Source organism: Ischnura elegans, chromosome 12, assembly GCF_921293095.1.
Source record: "Ischnura elegans chromosome 12, ioIscEleg1.1, whole genome shotgun sequence".
NCBI classification, from domain to species: Eukaryota; Metazoa; Arthropoda; class Insecta; order Odonata; family Coenagrionidae; genus Ischnura; species Ischnura elegans.
This window is the reverse complement of record NC_060257.1, coordinates 94,590,256-94,613,923: the sequence shown is the minus strand read 5'-3', so window position 1 is coordinate 94,613,923 and position 23,668 is coordinate 94,590,256. Positions and strand designations below refer to the sequence as shown.

The 23,668-nt window shown below is 35.5% G+C and overlaps 1 protein-coding gene across 2 annotated transcripts in view; it reads right to left on the bottom strand.

The window, feature by feature from the left end:
• LOC124168893 overlaps window positions 1–23,668 on the bottom strand; it is a 116,796-nt gene that overhangs the window by 87,693 nt on the left and 5,435 nt on the right. For both annotated transcript variants that reach the window (XM_046547270.1, XM_046547271.1), the window contains exons 2-3: window positions 10,076–10,112; window positions 9,855–10,024 (exon numbers count right to left, since the gene is read on the bottom strand). In XM_046547270.1, coding sequence (XP_046403226.1) covers window positions 9,855–9,998 — 144 coding nt within the window. In that variant the 5' untranslated portion in view covers window positions 9,999–10,024; window positions 10,076–10,112. The remainder of the gene's footprint in view (window positions 1–9,854; window positions 10,025–10,075; window positions 10,113–23,668) is intronic.

Here is a 23,668-nt window from a genome sequence, read left to right as displayed (position 1 = left end):
TCTTCTTAAGTTTGCCTGTAAGGGCTTACAGCTCTGGTACATTGTCATCCTAAGACGACACAACATATTTTGTAGAAATTCATTCTCATTCATTGCTTCTACCAACTGCTACCAAACATTGCATCTAGAGATAAAAAAATACCAGATCAATGAAGAGTTAACAGCTAATACAAGAATAACAAAAATCATGTTGACAGCCAGAAGAAAAATTCACCAAAGAAATTAACACAATTGTCATGTTTAGTATGCACATGTAGTATGAGTGCACAAGTGCATATGAAATAACAAAAATCCAATCATACCATAATTTTTTAATATTTCATTGGACATTAATCCATACGCACTTCAAAATTATGTTGTACTTGAGTATTTTTATAGCACTTTGAATTCCAAGCACCTACGAATGTCTGGCGAGCTCAAGATATACTTCTGAAACTTTTTTACAAATGAAACTCTTATGAAACTTTCTTATAAAAACTTAATTGTTCTTTCATTTAAAAAATCATACATTGTTTGAATCAGGATGGCAGCACACAAATTATCATTATTCACTTACCACCTTAGGCTCAAATGAGGGATCTTCACTTATCCTACGGCAGAGTTTGATGAAATCCTCATCTGCTGTCAACGGCAATTGGCTGAAATTCATCTCCTCCACATCAGCATCCTTTCGCTTTGGGTCACAAGCCAATAAAGCATCTACTTTCCTCTCCAAGTGAGAAAACCCAGGTGCCATTCCTCCCATCCACATGAGGAGCTGGCTATTCTGTAGTTTTAATTTACTGCAGCCTGTAAATATAAAAATGTTATAAATTCACTAATACCAATTGATTTGCTTACATTATACTTCCTCCTGCCTACATGCTTATCAAACAGGTGAAAACATAGATTTTAATATACCACTAATTTTTCTATCAACAAACACGAGTAATTGATTACATAACAAAAATTTTAAGGATTGCAATCTTATTGTACAGAAACAACTTAGAAACGTGTTACTTATGCCCTTGAGTGCAATATGTCTGTCAAAATGTACTAAAGCATAAATCAATGCCGAAATTATAATTATCGGAGAGAGTTCAACTGATGGCTATGTTTAGAACAGCTTATTAATTGCTATTATTCTTCGACATATTCCGAATAGTTACTCATTTTCAAGAAAAATCATTCATAAACGAGTAAATTGAGGTTGAGACTAATGTTTTAATGTCATAAAGAACTGTTAACAAAGTGGATTCTACTGCGAGAACCCTGATATTTCAACTTTAACCGTCTCAATGGATTCTTTTCACTTTGCCAGCGAAAGTAAAGACCATGCTAAATTGTAATTACTCTGAGAATAAAATAATGAGTAATCTTAAATAATTATTGGATAGTAATTGGCGGTTCATTAATCATACATAAGTATCGAATGGAAAAAAATGTTGCATTTACTTACATTAACATGGTCAGCACAGCAGAGATGGATTGATGCTGACAATGGCAACTTCTTAAATCTCTTCGTGACGCTAAAAGCCACTGTTTCCGGGAATTCAAAAACTTATCCAGGCGTTGATTCAATTGTGCATGAAACAGTATTCTTTCAATCCCTTTTTGTCAGTATTCACTACGAAGACGGATTATTTTCTTCTTCCATAGCATACTTCAACGTAAATTTGCTAGTAATACAATATTTTTCATCACAGCTAAATTCGCAATCACAAAATAACGGTAACTAGAGATGGGCAAAAAAATCGATTACACGTAATAATCGATTATTTGCTTTCGATTGTTGCGATTATTGAATCGATTATGAACATCCGATTGTTTTGCATAATCGATTATTTGAATATAATCGGCGGGAATAAGAAGCGTGCTCACTTGCGAGATTTTTTGCGAGAAATTTTTTTCTTTTTACATTTTCACCCCTTCTATAGTTTCAGAACAACAAATGAATGCTATTTTGAAGTTTACTATTGTTTATAACAATTAAATAAGTTTAAACAAAGTTAGCAACAATGCAAAAAACATTTACCAGCATTAACGATTTCTACATACCTTACGGGTTAAACAACAACAAATTAATGACTTATTAATCTACATTGTTCATAAAAAAATGTAAAGTTTAAATAAAGTTAGCAACTTTTAAAAATTTAACAATTTCCGCATGTTGTACGGTTGAGAAGAGTTGGCTGAGCCTTATACCTTTACTCTTTGTTGATTATAACAATTACTAAAATGTAAACAAATTTAGCAACTTTTACAAAAATTAAGAATTCCCACATTTTATACGGTTGAGAAACGTGGAATGAATGATACTCCTATTCTATTATGTTTATAACGATTACTAATGTTTAAACCAAGTTAGCAACAATTTTAGAAACATTTTCAAAATCTTAACCAACAATAAAGGAATGGTTTATTGGAAATCTATAGTGTTTATAATAATTTCTTAAGTTTAAAAATAATTAGCAACAATTTTAACACCATTTTTTAAAGTAAAAATGCGTTACGGTGTAAAGAATAGAAAAAGAGCATAGTTGTGGTGCTTTAACTCCCAAAGCCTGATGTATACTCATTGATGTAAGCATACCTTTACATTGTATAAAATGTACAAATTTTATACAGCCTACTCAACTGTATAAATTTTCATAAAATGTATAAAATTTATACAATGTAAACATTTTATACCGCTTTATACAAATTCATACAAAATTTGCACATTGTACACATTCTGTATAAAATTGTATACATTGTGTACAATTTACACATTATATACATTCTATACAACTGTATACAATTGTATACAAAATGTGCACATTGTACACATTCTGTATAAAATTGTATACATTGTGTACAATTTACACATTATATACATTCTATACAGCTGTATACAATTGTATACAAAATGTGTACATTGTATACATCCTGTATAGAAATTGTATACAAAATTTTCACTGGGGATTCTATAACTGCATTTCTAGATGAACTAGAAGACAAATTCTTATTAAATGGTAGATCTCATAACATTATCATAGGGGACATCAATATTGATATAAAAAATAAAAGAAATATCAGCTGTACAAAATATAGGAATCTCCTAGCTGCATATGGCTATGAAGAAATTATTTCAGAGTATACTAGAGAAGAGATTAAAGGTAATAAATTGGTTACTTCTTGTCTTGACCATATTTATTATAATGGTAATTTAAAGTTTGTGGAAGGACTCCTATACAAAACAAAAATTAGTGATCACTATATGGTTGGACTGTCTTTCTTGGATGAACAACATAAAATTCAATCTAATGATTTCATCTCTGACATTAATCATGATTGTTTCTTGGTTGAACATAAAGTTAAAAGTAACATAAAAAAATGTCAGTGGGGGAATATAAATTGTATCGATGATCTTGAGGTAATGTACCAGGTGTTGGTCAAAACTCTACAAGAAATATATAGTGTATCAAGTGAAAAGCGAACAGTTAATAGACATAAATCTCCAGTAAACCATGGATGAATATTTCAACTATAAAGCTAATTAGGGATAGAGATCTTGCTTTTAAAAAATGGAAAAGTAACATTTCCAACAAAAAGTATAAGGAGGATTATAAGAGTTTAAGAAACAGAGTATTGATTGAAATCAGGAAAAATAAAAAGATTTATTAACATAAAAAAATAGCCAATATCAAAGATACAAAAGAAATGTGGAATATCATAAATGAATTGCTAGATAGAAAAACAAGTGGGAGAGGAGATGATATCATATTGACACATTTAACTGGACGACTAGGAAGTGACATAAAAGTAATATGTAATTTATTTGTTGACCACTTTACAGATGGCATAGATAATTTAAAAATAATATGCAATAAAAAATTCAATACCAATTACAGTGTTACAAACATGAACTCTATTGTAATATCAGAATGTTCTTATGACTCTGTAGAAAAGACTATGTCAAAAATGAAAGTGAAAGCCCCTGGCTTAGATAATATCAGAATGTTTGACCTAAAAAATAATGATTTGTTGTTTCCATTAATTGCTAAATTTATAAATCTAAGTATTAAAGAAGGATTTTTACCTGAGGCTTTAAAAACAGCTATTGTAAGACCAATTCATAAAGAGGGTTCATTTATTGACTTGAACAACTATAGACCAATCTCTATTCTTCCCTCTTTGAGTAAAATTGTTGAACAGTATGTTGCTAACTACCTGATTTCATTTTTAAATAAAAATGAAATAATTAATAAGCTACAATTTGGTTTTCAAGAGGGAAAAGGGACCAAGGATGCATTAGAACTTTTTTCAGAAATTGCAAATTTCAACCTGGATAGGAAAAATGAAATACTATTAACTTTTATTGACTACAGCAAGGCCTTTGATACTGTTAATGTAAAAATTTTACTTCACTTTCTTTATAATATTGGTATCAGAGGAAATATCCACGAATGGTTCAAAAGTTATCTCACAGGGAGACAGATCATTGTTAAGTTGTGTGATATTACAAGTTATAAGAAAAATCTGAATCATGGTGTCCCCCAAGGCTCTACATTAGGCCCTATTCTCTTTACAATTTACATAAATGGTATTTTCTCACGCATTAAGCATAGCAGGGTAATTTTATATGCTGATGATGTAGCATTAATCTGTACGCACAAAGATTTTGACATAGCACAACAAAAAATTCAAAACGATTTAAACTCAATCTCTCAATGGTCTCATGACCACGATTTATTAATTAATAATAAAAAATCAAAAGTTATGCATATAGTAAGCAAAATGGGTAGATATAAATCCATCAATTTAAAAATACATGATCATGATTGCATGCATAACAATTACTTAGTGACAATGTGTAGATGCTGCAAAATGACCCAGGTTGAAAAATACAAGTACTTAGGATTAATTATTGATTGCAATTTTAAATTTGGTGAACATATTTATAAAGTAAATAACAAGTTAAAAAAATATCTTACCAAATGTACCATATCAAACCATATGTTAATTCTAATATTCTATTAAATATTTATTATGCTCTGGTAGAATCACTAATAAGATATGGTCTGACAGTCTGGGGTAATACTGCAAATGTTCATAAAATCCCTCTTATTAATTCCCAAAATAGAATAGTCAAAACAATCTACAGATGTAAACATAATTTAGAAAACTATACAGAGGTACCTGATATTAAACTAGTGTATAGGGACATAGGTGTTCTACCCTTAAATCAACTTTATGAGTACAAACTAATTACAGCAAATTACTTTAGTAATAAATATAAAATTAAGAAAGTAAACAAATTTGAAATGATTCTGAGAGGTAAAGAGCTGTATGAAATTCCTAAATCCTACACCAACTATGGAATGAGAATGTTAAAAGTAAAAGTACCAACACTGATCAATTATGTAAACCATAAAATACAAAATATAACAACTTGTTCCCAATTAAAACGAAATTGTAAGAAAATGTTACTTGAAAAATAATACAAAAAACTAATGTAAAATCATTATTTTTTACTTACAAATTTTGAAAATATGTTTAATTAGTGTAAAATAATTTCTTAGTTATTTTTCTAGCTATAAGTTTAATGATCAATTGTCATGATGAGTTTAATTTGCCTTCTATATGTTTGTTTACATAAGCACCTCCTGACGAGCCAGTGGCTCAGGAGGACTTAAAATGTAATTATTCATTTGATATATGAATATGTATACAAGATTGTATTTCTGTTCGGATTATTTTTCCACTTATGTATTTATGATTTAATTGTAAAAAACAAAAGATAGGATCATGTAATGATTTTCATACAAGACATTGTATCATATTTTCTTTTTGCTGAATATTGCAAATAAAGTTGTTATTTAAAAAAAAAAAATATAATGACAAAATCCGAGATGATTGATTTAGACGCCCAATAAATTGTATAAACGTGTTATTTTGCATGAATGCCAGTGACTAAAATCGTGTTCATCCTGCCGCAGGTATCCAAGTCAGTTCCAGTCAGCATTCCTATCAAAAAGTGTGCGCTACTGCCGCTAGAGGTCTCTACGTCCGCTGATATTGTGTCTGGTTGCGTGAATCTCTACGAAACATAAATATTGCTCTAACAGACAGAAAAAGAGTGGACTTCATTTATCATTTGTCCTTCTATTTATTTGAAACAGTTTTTCACCCTTTCCACCGAAGATAATTGATATGACTAATATGCTTTTAGATGCCGTAATGCTGGTGTTATTCGGTTTCAATGATTCCGATAGCATGTGAGTCGGCTGTTTTGAAACACGATAGTAAACCATTCATACATGCAGACTTGAAGCATAAGAAGATTACTTCCACCTTTATTCCGCCGTTAACCTGAAAAAGATAGAATTGCAATGCTCACGTGGAACCCTAAAATTTTATCACGCTCCTTTCGTCACCCATCATTTTCATTACTACTCGAAGGTATGAATTTTTGAACAGATTCCGAAGTTTTAGCATTTAATAGTCCGATGCATAGCCATAACTGGTAGTTATGACATGTATATTTGGAGCATCCAATAAATAAGGATAATAACAGCTCATAATGCACAGTTCAGTACGAGTGAGTCTGATGCTGGGACTTTTAAAAACGACTTCTTAATGCCTCGGCATATAGCATCCTGCATAATTACATATGGTTTGATCATAGATTGCAAGTGAATATGATCATTAGTGAATTAAATGTTCAAAAGAATGATTTAAAACGGCTATCATGCTGCAATTTTCGCCTCTAGGCAGAAACAGCCGTGGTGACGCCTGATGAGTGATTTTTTGTGACGATGTAATTGCATTCGGTAACAACAACAACTCACTGTGGCGACAGATTTCTCTGTTCCCAACAGCTGTCGTTATAAGGGGCTTCCACTGTACATTCAATCTGAAGAATGACAGATAGCTTCTAGTCCACAGCAATTGTTATACAGTAAAACCTCTATGTAGTGAACCTCTTTACATCGTAAACCTCCATACTTCGTACCAACCCTCCGGTCCCGTCAGATTTACATGTAAATTTATAGGCAAACCTCTTTGTAGTGAACCTCTTTATCTCGTAAAACCTCCATACATCGTACCAACAAGGCAGCCCCGAGACGGCCTAACTACCTCCGCAAATCGTACCGAGACAACTAGAGACCATTAATGCAGCCGCGATTACCTACATGGAATGACATTTTCAGCGATAAATGTTTCACGCTTATTATTTTCTTATACACCTTAAATAATTTTCCCGTTAACCATTAGTTAGGGCATCCAACTATCCTAATAATATTAAGTGACGGTAAATGAAGACAGAACACATCGTTTTCTCTCGAATCACGGTCAAAATCGCGCGATAACACTCGCTTTCTTTTACTGATGACTTTATTTTCTTGTAAGTGCCTACATACCTACATACTAAGTTCAGTTAATAAAAGAGGCGACCAGCGCAGCCTATAATCACTAGCTGATGGAAATATTTCTACTAACTTCACTCCCATCCATGGAGACTGAATTACTCGACCGCATTGCTACTTCCGCTTCTAAAATTAAAATATTTCGAGAATTTTCCGCGACTTGAAATAAATCAAATACAGTTTCGCAATTATTTTATTCCCATATTTTCCGGTGTAGCACTTTCTTACTACCGCCTTGGTAATTTTTTCGATGCTTTCGTGAACGATCGTAGTTTAAAATGTATTGCGCTTAGCGACAGTCATATGTCTTGCCTGCGTATTTATGCCGCGAAATCTGACTATTCCGTCGGGAGTCCGGGACGTCAATTTCTAGCAATACTGAACGAACATCAATCCATGCGCGGCAGTTTTAGGTGAAGGAGGCAGCTAATTAGCTGATACGCGGTAGGGCAATGAAATTTTTTACCGTCGCCGCCGCATTCTGAAGTAGTTCGCCCAGCATTCTCTCCGGGAAATTACGTCCTTTCGCAGGCCTAGCGTTTCTGTGTGCCCTCGACAGAGTTTTTCTTCGGAACGCTACGTGCATTGTATTTTGGAGAGAGGGAATTCAACAAAATTTTCAAAATTACGTTCAATTTTTGTCTATTTTTTGCAGTAGTCACGTGTTTACTTATTTTTTTATATTCTTCAACAAGTCGCATGTTATAAGAATGATAAATCAATTCTTAAAGATATAATAAGGAGTATTTTCAATTATTTGCCATAAAATATGAAAAAATATGAAAATTACTTAATTAATCATAGGCTGATGATGGATTCAAGAAATAAAAGAAGGCGTCTGCTTGACATTACCACATAATTAGCAATTTTCCTAGCCATCAACGAGGACAGGCAGAAGGCATTGACCTTTGGAATACCATCATTCACCCTCACATCTATTGTAAACAACCGAGGAAAAACAGAAGAAACTGTATATCTAGGCTGCACAAATAAAAAAACTCAGGCAGTTAAATATGAGGATGAAGAAATTATGTTTAGAAATATAAAACTATTGTTCTTTCCTCCGAACACTATTAGTAAATTACAACTCATAGACCAGCGAATTATTTCTTAGGTCAAAAGGCATTAACGAAAATAGCTAGTGATTTATTTATAGTGAAAATGACATTAAAAAGTGCTCATAGAATTGAAAACATTATTTCAAAAGAGTTTGAAAAATTTTTTAAGCAAACCCATTAACTAATTTATTTTCTAAAAAGGCCTCTTGAACAATTTACTTTTACCTTTGTGTAATCATTAAATTGTAAATATATGTTTGCTTATGCATACCTATATGTTCAAATATATTAATATAATGGCTTAAAAGACAGTAGCACTTTTCATTTCCCAAGGATATGAAAAAATGGTGCCTACCCCTAAAACCCCTCTATAGTGAACATACATCAAATTGCCCAAATTTTGGTCCCCTCCATTACGATGTAAAGAGGTTTTACTGTATTAAGGTGCATGATTTAAATCAATTGCCAATGTTCTCTATGAACCAGCTTCAAATAAAAGTCGAATTTCACATGCATACGACTCGATATGAAGCATTCAGACTTTTTGAAACCTAAGGTGCACAAGGTGCTACAGCTTGTGTAAGAAAATTGAAATCATTTTGATCCCCAAGTTTTCCCCACCACAAAGTGGCGGATCTATGTTATGGGGGCGGCTATAGCCCCACCTTTGGGTATCCAATTTACACTAGAGAGAATGATAAATTTTTTCCGAATGCCACTGCTGCTGGAATATTAACCCCCACTTAGCACCCCCGTTGTCCCTATCCTGGATCCGCCACTGCCACCACATACATATACTATAATACACATGATCATGCCCCAGATTCATTAATCTAATTGAATTTTTTGTTTTTTTTTGTGTACAAATCAGCCTTAGTTCAGTGCTTTTTTAGTTAAATTTCCCTGACTTTGCTGATTTACCATAGTAGTGATGACCCTGTTAATATTTATGTACTCAAACTCCTATACATATATCCCAAGGATTACTTCAGTATGATTACGTAATTATTACAACTTTTAATTTTGAACTTTGCTTAATACAACTCTTTTCAGGAATGCATTTCCTGTGTTAAGCAAGCAAAACCTGTGACACTGCTGGAGATGTGGCATAATGATCTTTCATCACAATAAATTCAAAACTTACAGTAGAGAACATAAAATGTATTTTTAAAAGCTCAAAAACATTTAAAAATGCATTCAGATGACACCTTTTATGGCTGCAAATGGGGTAGTGCCATTGTTAGAAATATATAATGACTCTTTCGTTTTGCTGAGCTTAATAAAATATCCATTTAAAAATGCCAATGAGTGAAACCTCGTCATGCTCTCCATTTAAAGAAGAGACTAATGTTACATCCATTCAGTTCCCATTTTTCCTACAGGTTGTAGATATATGCAGGTTTACCTGTTCAAACTTCAATCCCCAACTATCATCCAGCTTTCTCTCGGGAAAACTCTGCAAACTCTCAATTGTTTGCACAGAAGACGAGACAGAATTTGGCCTTTCTTCCAGAACCTCATCTCCCATTGTTCCAGATTTGGGGAGCATGTTGGCGACATCTTCAATGGGATCACCTTCAAGGTCAATGACATCTTCTGAGCCAGAGATGAAGACCACTGGAGCACCTTCAAATGGATCTGTCTTCTCACTCTTCAAAGATAGCTGTATGGAAAAATGCAACTTCTTTAATTTAAGGGATCTTCAAAGAACTTTGTTAAGCAGAGGCTAACCCAATATCCTCGACATCAAATTCATCACACAGAAATAATTACATACAAACCATCACCCCACACTCCAGGATACAAATTATGTTCCAGATATTGAATGAAAATACGGATGGCAACACATAAAAAAATGGCCTCCAAACAAAAGAATTTGAAAGGGGTAAATTAATACTTTAGCCTTTCAGAACTGCAACAAGGTTTACAGCCATAGATTGGGTTGACCATTATAAATTGAAGTTAGCCACAACATAAGTTTAATCATCAAAAAAGCTTCTGTGGACAAAAAGCAATGGCATTCTGATGGGGTATCGGCCTATCTTTGGGTAAAGTAGGCCATTTAAATGATGTTTAATGTAATGAATGAAATAAAAAAAATGATGTAAATGATATATAATGCATGTGCAGATGTCGTGACTTGGTGACCAAATGCTGAAAGATATCATACCTCTCATCACCCTGGGTATAGGGCAGCAGCTCTTCTTCATTATTGCAAAGGTGGAGACCACATTGGTCAGTACAGCAAAACACTCACTTCACACCAGGCACACTAACACTTACTTTTACAATTATGTAGTACTGTTACATGGAAGGCGATGGAAAACCACCACATTATCATTCCATGCAGTCACAGCCAGTCACTTACATAGGGCACGGAATTGTGCAGGCTAGAGCTGCATTAATTTCCAAAATGGAGTGGAATTACGCGAATACATGGATGAAATTAGAACGGGCTATTTTGCCATCTGGGTCATTCCATGTCAACTCAACCATTTTTTGGGGGGTCCCACGCTCACCATCTCAGATTTTGATAATTTTTTCCCTGTTATTAGTTTCAACCTTAGTTAAGAAAAATCCAAAATATTAAAGACCCATTGCTAGTATTTTCCAAGATATGAGTGTTTGAAGTCAATGAGGCGCACACAAAAATTCTGCGCACCGGTCACATTATTCAAAACTACCATATTTGTGCCCCTGTACAACCTAAACCAAACAAGTGAAGCTAGTAAAAATTTTAGAGTCTATAAACATGCTGCTATAGTTTTCAAAAATGCTATCAAAACGATTTTCATTTGACAACTTTTTTTTCTATAAATGTTCAAAAATTGCACTTTTGACAAATTTCTACAAAAAAGTGACATTTTCAAATCATTGTAAAAATCACATATATCAAATGAAAGCCATAAAAATCTCTGTGAGCATGGTAAAGACCACCAAATGTAATATAGAGTGAGGTTTTGGGCAATTTTGAATTTGTTTGTTAATAAATCTTATGAAAATCATCATTCCGCTAGTGTTTTTTGTTGAAAAATGCCACTTTTTCAACTTCTAATGGGGAACTTGCATGAATTTTTTTTATTTCACAGGCGGATAGAAAATTATTTTCTGAATACAACAAAGAAAACCGCATGCTTATCTGAGTTTTCCTTCGCGAGATATTTAATGATAAATATTACGAATTTTAAAGCGCGGGAAAAACTACCTCACCCCCCAAGCCACTGCCGACGAAGCCTCGATGACGTCAAAGGTGCCTAAACATCACGCGAAGCTATTGTTGTGATTATTTATAATAGTTGCCAGCAGTTGTGAGAGCTTCGTTTGTTGGACGTGTTGATTATTTTATATTTAAAGATAAATATCCGACGATAGAGGCATAGAGTAAGTATATTCTAGAGGGCTCACGGCATAGGAGGAAATCGTATCGACAGTTTTAATTCTCAAAAAGCAAGAAGATGGCACGAGAGTTGCTAGCCAGAGGCGAGAGGGTCTTTTTCTTCAAGGTCACCTCGCCTATCCCCTTTCCTTCCCGCTCCCCGTCTTCCAAATTCTGTCAGTCCCCCAAGCATCGAAGGAAGGGAAGACGATGTTTACATCGGCCTGAGAGAGCATAGGAGGAGATGCGGCGCACAAAGGCCCGGATCGCGAAAAAGTTTGACCAAAATCAGATTTTCGTTGGATGTCTTTGAAAATTGCTCTCTACACGTTTTTTGGCATGCTACTTTCATTTCTGCAGTTATTTTTGCGAAAAAATATTATTTTAGGTGATACGTGGAACTTTAACTTATTATATGGCTAATTGTAACGCAAATCATGATAAAACATGAAAATAAATGATAATTAGTTATGAAGTATGAGTTAATGATCTTTGAAATTAGTCAATAAACAAAAAAGGCTAAAAAGAGGGTTGTTGGGTTCATTGACTTACGTTAAAGAGGTGCGATTTCCAGGTTTCGTGAGGTTCTTCTGTATGGACTAAAAGTAATTTTTAAATAAATGTCAAAATAGTATTTAAGTGACTCTTCTATTCTCATATAAGCATGGTTAATGATTTATAACTTTACGGATTATGTATTATAATTATTCATCATCAGATTCTTCCCAATCCCACCCATCCCTTTCTTCACATTCGCTCGCAGAATTTTGAGACTCTAGCAAGACCAAGAGATCACGAACCTCCTGCGAAAGATCTTTAAGGCCCCGACATTTGTTCAGTCAGTTCCTAATGTGCTAATAAAAGGGTTCGATGTCAGGATCAGTCACCGGAAAATATCCTCATTCGCATGAATTCGAGATATTTTTCTCGCGTAATGCTCGCGGTATTTTCTAATATCTTTATTGCGAGAATCCTGGGCCTCCTCCGATAGTTCTTGAATAGGAAGAAGAGCCGACTCGATTAAATCTGCACCATGTATGCACTTTGTGCTCCGTGGGTGGCATGTAAAACCATCCATAATGTCTCACAAAATTTTACGCTGTATCTAAGCAGAACTTCTTAAATTTTACCGGATCAATCAAAAATCCGCAAGACAGAGATCTCAAAATTGTTGAGAATTGAAAGATTAACTCTTCTTCTACTCCTGCAAATTACTTGACTTCAAGCAGCTTCGTTTTCCTAATTTTGGAGCGCGTAGTAACGTCAGTGAATTGTTTACTTGGCCTACCCCTTTGTATATCGGATGTACCTGTTAAAAAATGAGACTACTAGAACAATATCCCAGGGGACCCCATGTCACCATTAAAATACTAGGAAAATACGAACCCGAGGTGCTTGGAAGGTTGCGAAATACATCAGGGAAATCAACAATTTTGTCCAACCAGTTGCCATTCCTCTAAAAAAAAAGAGATTGATCGTGAACTAGCTCGCCATCTTCTCTCGTCGGAATAAAAAAATTTCATGTTCAAAAATTAATAAGCTCAAGTTTTGCCTTTCATCTCCGTGTAATCTGAAGCAACCCCCTAGATATGCATTCAAATTCCTTTTTCGAGCAACTATGGTTTTCTCTTTTTTCTCCAGCATTTTTCCGTGCAGTTCTCGCCGCGTAAATGTCCATGAAATTTTTGACAGTCAACAATAATTACACAGGTTTGTAAAAAGCTACACAACAGTCCTCTTTCTACAAAGTTTGTATGTATGGGTTTTAACGCTCAGCATTCACCGTTTTTATGTTTTTATTCAAGACACCGATTCTCAAATGGTCTGTGGTGAAGACAGTGGAAGTATTTTAGCCGAGGTGAGTGCACGTTTCATTGAAGTTCATTTCGTTTTCTTTGGATACGATCGAAGACCATGCTTCTATTAAAAGCGTTCACACTTCGAAAAAGTGACTTGTTTTCCCGGGAATCATACAAAAGACCTACCAGAAAGATACCAGCTGAGACATACCTTCTTTACTCTCCGATCCCTCACCCTAAGGATTTTACTGCGAAAACGGACGTTTTATGACACCGCGTAGTGGAGCCATAGGCCGTCTTAACTAAACTATCTAATAAGAATATTTGTATAAATTTGTGCTATTTCAAACTGCTCTAAAACATCAAGCTTGTGCCGTTACTGAAGGGGTGGAGAAAATTCTGGTTGAAAATGACAAGAATGAAAAGTCTGTACCAAATGTTTGGCGATAAGTGACGTTTCATCCCAGTTTCCTGCACCTTCTATGTTCTTTCATTCTCATGATAAAACTTCTGCCTGTTCGACCAATGAAACTCAAGTGGCATGATTCACAATTAACTTTGTAAATGCCGGATTGATGGATGGGTTCTATTTTGTCTTTGTTACGACACAGAACTTCACCGAGAGTGCAAGGGTTGTAAAAAGAAACATTGAATTTATTTTTGGGGAATTTGTTTGCACGCCTGTTGGAAAGGTCTCCCACAAAAAATGACCGGCGCCAATTTTTAGAATTCTCTGTGATGGGGGAAGGGAGCAAAGGGATGGGGCTATTAATATTATATTTTGGTGAAAAACCAGGCAATTGCCTATAGATGATATTTAATTTAGGGGCTAATTTATAAAATTACAGCAGGAAGATAAAGCTTTTTTAACACTTTTTTGGAATCTATCCGTTGGATCACGGGGGAGAATCACGAATGAGGTATCCTCCAACACATCATCACATTTGGCGATGCATGAGACCTTATTACGGATTAGAACACTGTTCCTTTTTTCTGCTTTGGAAATAATAAAATCTTCTTCGTTTACCTTCTAATTGATTGATCAAAATCAACTTGGCTGCGATTAACTTTCATACGGTGAGATGTACTTGGATTAGCAAAGGTAATATAATTATATATATTGCACAATTTTATTTTCCTACATTCTCGCGCCGGAGGGCTACTTGTACGTCGACTCCGTCGAAATGTTTTTACATCAGATGGAAGTTTTTTAACCTTCTATAAACACATCACTAGTTTTTACTCGTCGGGACATAAGTCCTCAACAATGGAGGAAAATGAGGGTTACATCTCGAGAAAATCATTGATAGATGACATTTCAGCCACTCAGAGGAAGTAACTCCGGAAAGGCTCGTCAACAGGTCGGTTGCAGTTCGAAGTTTGGACTTAAAACTTTATGTTGCATGATCTCTGCCTTCTCTTCGGGTTTCCACCGCGTCCGTTGCCTTTTGGCGAGAACAGTTACGACAAAAGCCAACGGACGCGGTGGAAACCCGAAGAGAATGCAGAGATAATCTGATCAACGCCGCGAAAATCTTCGAACCTACTTTATGTTGCATGATTATAACAAATCCTGTATTAGTGTTGAAAATCTGTATTTAAATGAATAACTTGTTATCAAAGACAAAAAATAGGTTTTGGACTGTTAAAATGTGTACGAAAAGCAATCAATATCTAATATACATAGAATCAAATGTTTTATAACAATTAATGAATGGATAACTCAAGATTCTAACGCGATAACATATTTTAGCCTACGAATTAGGATTCCCCATGAGACCTACGAAGCAAATTTTCCTTGCAGTTTCGATACGCAAAACTGCATAATAGGAGGTTTAATTCCGAAAAAGGGGAGGGCGGATAGTTTTGAATCGCCATATTTTTCTAGTGTCGCAGCAACTTACAATTAGAATATGCCAAAAATACTCCATTCAATATTGCTATATAAATGCTCACCGCGTAAAATGTATCTTTGGATATTTAGTTTTTCGGCCCCTGGGAGAAGGGATTCATTCATATAATGAGGCAAGAATTTAAGCAATGAGTGAACCCGGGCCCAATTCCAGCCGCTATTTGTTTTACTTTTAAGAACCTCAACTAAATGCTAACGCTTAAAACAAAACTTTCCTCAAACGACAATGCGTCTTGTTATTGACGAGACGACGATTATCACAACTATGATCAGAATAAGGTCTCAAGGAAAGACAAAAACATGCATTAGATGATCCCCGGCCCCATACGTAAGACCTGAAGTAGAAAACTGGTACAGCCGAAAGAAACCTTTCCATTTTCGACGTGGTAACAGAATGGGCCATTACTCATCCCGCTATCGAGCAAACAAATCAAGGTCACCGACCACCCCTATTCCCAAAAATGCTACTGCTGATCCATACCTCTTTGTGTTCGTTTGAAGCTGTGCACTTAAGAATTCATTACCAAATACTTTTAAGCTTTAGTTACCAACTGTGGTGAAGAGGCTATGACCGTTAGCGAAAGGCAAACAGTGCATTGTTGTTCAAGTGTAGAGATACAATCTCGCATTCCCTTTTTATTGTAATATTCCGGCACTTGGTGTTGTAAATAGCATTTACACTTCACCAAAGTGAGGTATTTCCTATCTGAAGTTCTGAAGCACACTACGCGAAATGTATTTCATTCGATATGTTGATCGTTCAACGATGCGATGACCATCAATAAGATTTATATTGTCTCTTGAAGCGAAAAGATCTTCCCTCACGGAAAATCTCTTCCTCGTCAAAACAAAACCCTCGCCTCGCCAACCTATCTGATGGCAAAACGAACTCCTTAGGAGGCGGGAGCTTTCTGCGTAGACCCAGGCCAGTAAGGAAAGCCTGACGAGGTGCGGCCATTATAAATGCATAACTCCCTTTGTAATTGAGATAAAGTTACAACTCTTTCACCAAAAATAAATTTATAGTTTTGTCCAAATTTCATACGCAGCATGTATGGACCTATATCGTAAGATACGAAAGTTAGCAGGCGATTGATTTTTACCCTGTAAAATTCCAAATTTTTCGTCCGAAAGATATATAAACACACATAACAACGTTGAAACTGAGTTATAAACAAATTAAAGTTTACTAGTATGGAAAAAAATGTGCTATGAACATTTCCTGCAAGTTTCAACTTTATACTACGTACAGTCTGCCGGAAAATGGATTAGGAATATAAACTCGGAAAAGTCAAGTAACTAGCCGAAATTCGAGAAAATATTTTTTATAACAATTGTTATAAACGAAATCGAATAATTAATGTCTCCACTTAATGTAGCAACCCTTTCTGCTTCATAATTTATTTTTAGACTTGTGGAACGAGCAAATTAAAAAAATTGCCAAAATTCTTCTAGTGACATCTGGTTAACCGCTCTAGAACTACACCAAAAACGTATACGATTTTTGTACGCGTGGTGAGCTCTCTATGTATACTTACTCTATGATAGAGGTTTGGAAGCCCTCATATTTTGCATTATTTATAATATTAATATCTGAGTACGGGCATAAAATATAAAACTGGAGCAGTTAAACCAAAAATTTGATAATACCTAAATAACATCGTTGTAGGAGTCTGAGCCACGGCCATTGGAAGGGAGATACGTTAATTGTAAGTTGATGTTATCGACGGCATATCATTCATTTATGTATGCAATTAGAAGGATTTTGATGTTTACTGATGTCCGCTTAGCTTTTATATGCAATAACTTCATCCGTTTATTCGTAGGTACCGGAGAATTCGTCGTTTAGGACTGTCTGTGCTTGTATTATGGGGTGAATTCCAGTCAACGCAACGTTTGCTCGCTGATTGGAGACATCTAGGAACATTTTTGTGCCAAAATAGTGTTATTTTCAACGTGACGTCTCCCGTTAAGCTACTGCTAATAATCACAGTGCCAGTGGTTGTAATGCACAAAGTTTGACAAGGTTGAAAAATATCGGCCAAGAGTTATCAGTGTTCCATCGTGATTGAATTGTAAAAAGTGCTATTACGCTATCGATAAATGTCTAACAGTAGTGTAAAAATTGTCAGTGGCGTGCTAATCTCCGTTGTTCACCGTAGATATGACATTTCACGATCACGCTATTGAAATGAAAACTGTGTGTGGAGTTTGTTATTCCATTATTTCAACGAATAGTAGTGAGAAATGTCACCTGTGTCGGCTAATTTAAGGATTTAAATCAGTGAATAAATAGTTGTATTCATCATAACGAGTTCTGTTATTGTAAGTTGTACGTGATGAATATAAGAATGTGACAGTGACATCCAGTTTTTGATAAGAGTATTTTCCTATTTCCCGCTATATTTTTATGGTATATGCTAGTATATTGTTTATGGATTTACCTATATTATTGAAATAGGTTGTAGCTTGTGTGTGTGTTGGCAGCGGAACCGATCGCGATCTCACATGTGGATTGTGTGCAGAGCGTTAAAAATTGCTGTGAATTCGTACCGTAGGACGGATAGGACTACCTTCTCCGCTAATCCGGCGTTGCCAAATTCAACAGCTTACTCTAATGTCAACAGCACAGCTTACGATCGTTATCCTGCAGTATTACAAGTTTCTTTTACAACTCGATTTGCCGCCAACGTATAGCAATAATTTGTCTTAACAAATTCCATGAGGGTCATGGCATCAATTTTTGGTGACCTAAAAAAAGGCTGGTGTCCTAACATCCCATGCCACACGCCTTATAGGCGGCTTGCGGGGTATTATGTAGACGTAGATGAATTTCAGGTGTACTATTCGAACGAGTGGCAACGTTATCATCCATTTTTCTGATAACTAAAACACACGAAGTGAAACGCTTGTACTTCATCATCCCGATGCCGCATTATTAATATCCCAAGTAATAATCTAGGCACAGTAGCAATAGGAATACTTGCCCAAGAATAACAGAACAAAAGAAAGTGACGATTAGCGGCTAAATACTCCCTCAAAACTATTTTACAGCATGCGCTCAGCGTATTTCCCTACTCCCCACGGTTGTTTAGGCACCTATGACGTCACGCCTGGCCTCGGCAACGCTCGGGTGTCTTCGCGCAGTGGTCGGCTCAGAGAAATTTTTCTCGATTTTAAATGCAATTTTTTTATTTCTTTTGATGTTGAATGGAGAAACTGAAGGTATTTTTGCGAGCTAATGTATCCATTTGACTTATTCAAAATAGTTTTTAGAGCAATCTACGACCCATGCAAGTTCCTCATTACAAAAAAGGGACACCAATTAGGGGGCTGAGTTTTTTAATATAACTTGCACTATACTCCCTCTTCCAGGAAAATTAAACCTGAAGCTGCTCCCATGATGGATAGTGTTTCTATGATTTATTTTAATGATGGTTGTAAAATGGCGGGCTACAGCACTTATGTTTCAGGGCTTCCCCCAAAAGGGTAGTTGTATTTGAGTATCAAAGTTCCTGTAAATCCCTTTCATTCTTTAAATTTAGCAGGCAGTCTATTTTTAATTTCCAAATAGTATAAAATGGAAACATTTTAGCAAATATATGGATTTACTAGATATTTGCAATTAGGCAAAAACTGGTTGAATATGTACCTATTCGAAGGATAAGTACATACCTCTGACCTCTAAGCCTGATTGTAAGCATCCCAGGCCTTCTCAATTGCAGTGACTGTGGAATCTGGTAAAGTACACTGCCTTCCTGTGATGGTCTTACGCTCTGGAACATGCATTAACACATCAGTCAACATTATCCAGCACTAATCCAAATGTTTTGGCAAAATGTTTACCTAGCCTTACCATCTGGTATCATGAAATTCACAAGAATTTCACCATCCTAAACTGTTTGAACAACACAGCCAATGTACCATCTGTTTTCATATACAGCAGCGACATAATATCCAGGTGTATGATGAAAATGTATGGGAAGTGGAGACGTTTAGACACTTGTAGTTCAAGTCTGCTTTTGAGTTTGAGCACTTTCAATATGTTAGTTACTCTCATTGGAATACCAAGTTTCATGTTGCTATGCTTTAGCTCTCAACACAGTGTAGACATCATTTAGACCATCAGTCTTTGACATTGAAGATTAGAGTTCTGGTGTGTCGACTAATAATTTTATGAATTTGAACATCCCTGGAGGTTGTGACACTTTTTAGTTTGAATTTACATGTTTTATGTAATGGAGGGTTTTGATATGTGCTTTACTTGAAAACTTTTGGAAGACAAATGTCACAAGACCACTTAAACTCAAGAACAAGGACTGTGCTACATAAATGATCTTCTATTGGAATTGAAAGGTAACTTAGTATGGAGAAGGGGGTTTCATCATATCTCCTCTACAGGAACAGTCTCACCAGATTTTTAGGTTTGTCTCCTCCACAAGTGTGTATATTTGGAAAAATATGCATTCTTAAAATAATGCTGCATTCCATTTGGGGCACAGACTAGACCACTCAGAAAAAGCTTATGGGAAATTAGTGTGCAGACAGCAAGAAAAATTGAATTGCATTAATCAGGCTTTGATTTCTCAGCAGAATGGCATTTCTTGCTACAAGTCATGGAAAAAGTGTATGTGATGAATCGGGGGAGCGGTAAAATGTTTACCTACAAGAGCCTGTTTACAACAACCTACTGGACAAAACATTTTATCAATGTGTGATTTGAGTGAGTTGATAAAAATGTTGAAGGCATAAAAACATCATATGTTTCCAGTGATGATGTAGAGATTTGGAAACCAAAATTGAACATGCGGTTTTAAAACTCTAAAACAATTAAGGGACAAGACCTCATCACTAAAACATTTCAATCAGTGAAAATGAGTAACAATAGGGTAGTTTCCTTCATCAAAGAATACAAAAGGCAATAATTGCGATTCGTTACCCACCATTAGTGTTTTCATAATATACAAATTATTTCGTTTTAGAAATGCCGGTATAGACGAATGGCAATGGTCCATTTTTATCCTCATTTGAAAAGGGCCAGATTGGCGCCCATGCGATGCCTCTCCACGTGACGTCACAGGGACCTAGTTTCTATAGGAGAAGATAGGAGTTATGCATCGTCTGAGGAGGTTACCAATGCATGCATCAGGCGCAGAGCTCAGGGAAACATGTCTTAATAATCATTTATTAAAACTGGCTAAGGTGGGAAAGTTTTCCTCGTTTGATAAGGTATTAATAATCCTTATTTAAGCCAAGCGCTACCAGCCAGCAGGGTACTCAGCTACTCCGCTAGCACCCTGCGACGTATCAGCGCTAAGCCTCGCCTCAAGGTCACCTCACTGGGCGGGAGGGGGAACCAGAAATACGACGTACGGAGAGATTTCCTGGCATTCATACTAACGCGTCGCGTTTTCGCGCGCTTGAAAATTTTCACTCTTCATTTAATCGCGAAAAATAGATATTGTCATTTAAAAATCTAAAAGCGTGAAATACGTACTCCAGGAGTAATAATCTTTCGATATAGGCAATTAAAAAATATTAGGAAACCACCCTATTCAGAGGACTTTCTCTGCCCAAGTTCAGAGTGCCTAAAAAAGTTGATTTACAAAATAGACAAGCAAAATCATGTGCCAAGAACATTATTAAAAATCCTGGAACTTATGTCACCATGGTATTCGAGACTCAAATCACCGATGGCGGCGCTGCAGGCGCTGACAATATGGCCGACGCAGCGAGGTTAGGGTTCTGATAATAGCATAGGCGTAGTAGGAGCACAACTCTGTGGTATTAAGTATCGTCGAGGCATCCCGCTGTATCAATTGAAATATGTCGAGGAAGATTTTTCTTGGTTATGAAGAGGTATATAGATACCTAGGGGCAACAAAGAATGGCGGCCGTGCCACGCAGGGAGAGTATATTTTAAATTAGGGAATTGTTAATTTCCGTTGGTTGCCTAAGCCAGCAAGGCGGTGAATTGAAAGTATTGGCTTTGGAAAGTATTGGCTTTGGAAAGTATTGGCTGTTGGTAACGCATAACATATATTACTTACAACGTTATCACAATACTAACAAAATAACACTGGACGGCATGATTATCGGCCCTGACACCATTCCTGCTGCTTCTACTGTAAAATGACCTCCTAAATCCGAATATGAACTCCGTTTTTTCCCATCACCCACCATTTTCGGGGAGCTCCCCCTCCATTTTTTACCACTTTTCAGTCATTTGGAGGAATTAAAACGATTACTTTAGCATTTAAATTTTTTCTAAGGGTTTTGAGGGGTGCAAATATGGCAAGGAGGTAGATTCGGGGGGAATAAGTCTCCGTAAATTGTGTGAAAACGCATTAAGAATTATCAATTTTGCCATTTTTTCGCAAATTTTCACGTATTTTTTAAATTTTCCAGCTGCCATTTCACGTCTTCCTCCACCGAATGATAAAAATATATATAAAACAAGAAACAGCAGCAATAATAAAAATATTTTGCTGCATAGCAACAATGGTTAAAATTTGTATCAATACCTCGGAAGGTTCACTTTACTACGCTGGCCCTCACAATGCCTCGCCCGCTTAGCCTTGGACGGCAATACTCTTAGCTTTCGCAGCCAAAAAGGAAAAGTAATACTTCCTTATCCCACGAAAAATATAAGCCCTACAAACACAAAAAAGATCAAATCTGTATTTTAGGGAGATTTCGTAATACATCAAATCTAGATTTCCAAATCCTATTTATATACGGATTAAATCTGTTTCCGAAGTTTCTGCGCCTCTAGCGGCGCTTGCGTCGATGACGTGATTTTGCAAAATGGCCGAAACATTAGTGATGAACTGTGAAAGTGTGTTTTGTTATTGTTACTAAACGACTGGTTTTGACCGACACGAGCTGCATATGGTTTATTTGCTCCATTATCTGTTATATTTTTCCTTAATATCCATCGATTGCATAAGTATCGTATTTGCACCTCACAGTAACCTGGATCTTTCGTATGTAGTGAACTTTATCATTCAATATACATGCATAGTTTTTTAAAACCATAATCCATTACGTTGGTGCACATTTATCTATTACGTTGGTTCATTATGAGCTTCATTTTATGACTGTATCGTAATGTTTCAATTTGTAAAGTGCCTCTGAAAATAGTAACGAGGGATGGTCTTGTCAACAAAAACGACGACGAGGAGAAATTTTTCGTTTCTCAATGTTATTCGGTGGGCTTATTGAACCCTGAAGTCTGAACTCCATTTCCATAATTCCCTTCTTTTGAACCTGGTTTCTCCATTAACTTTTTTCTTACTAAGCCCATGGTTGAACTGTGCTTTTAGTGTCCTCAGGTATGTTAACTTCAATGGCTTTGTTATTATGAACTTGTTTTCTAACTGAACCTTGCAATATAAAAATTTTATCATTTCTCTCCCTAAAAATTCACTAGAGTGACCGTTATTGGGCCCATGGTTAAACTGTGACTTCAATGGGCTCACTTATATTGACTTAAATGGCTTTGTTTTTATAAATCTGCTTTTTATCTTAACCTTGTATTATAAGCATTTAACTCTGCCGTGAGTGTCGTCATGTTTGTTGATTTCAATGCCTTTGTTTTTATTGATCTGCTTTCTCCCTGAACTAGTACTTTAAAAATTTATTTTATATTGACTGCAAAGCCTTTCACTTTATCCACCTGCCACTTTTCTATGTAGTATATTGTGTTTATCTTTCCTCCCTTTCTGGCTGTGGCAGGCCAGTGCAAGGGGCAGGAGGAGGCAAATGATACTCAACATCAATTAGATTCATAGTAATTTGGAATTCATATATAATGATAATTAAAAATACTTGTGATTTTTTAATAAAGCATCAATTACTCTATCTCATGTTTTTTAATCCATATTATTAACCTTTTTCCTCAAGTCAGTGTATTATTGCGAAGTGGTTACTTAATGTATTTTTCCACCTAAAAATCTATGACATTGATATGGGCACATTAAAAGCTAGTTGAATTAATAAATTATTAATTTCACTTTAATTTGAAATGCTTGGAATTTGTATGTGATATAAATAGATATTTGTACCTTTTTAATAAAATATCAATTATTATGAGTCATGTTTTCTCAATCCAAATAAACAATCTTTTTCCT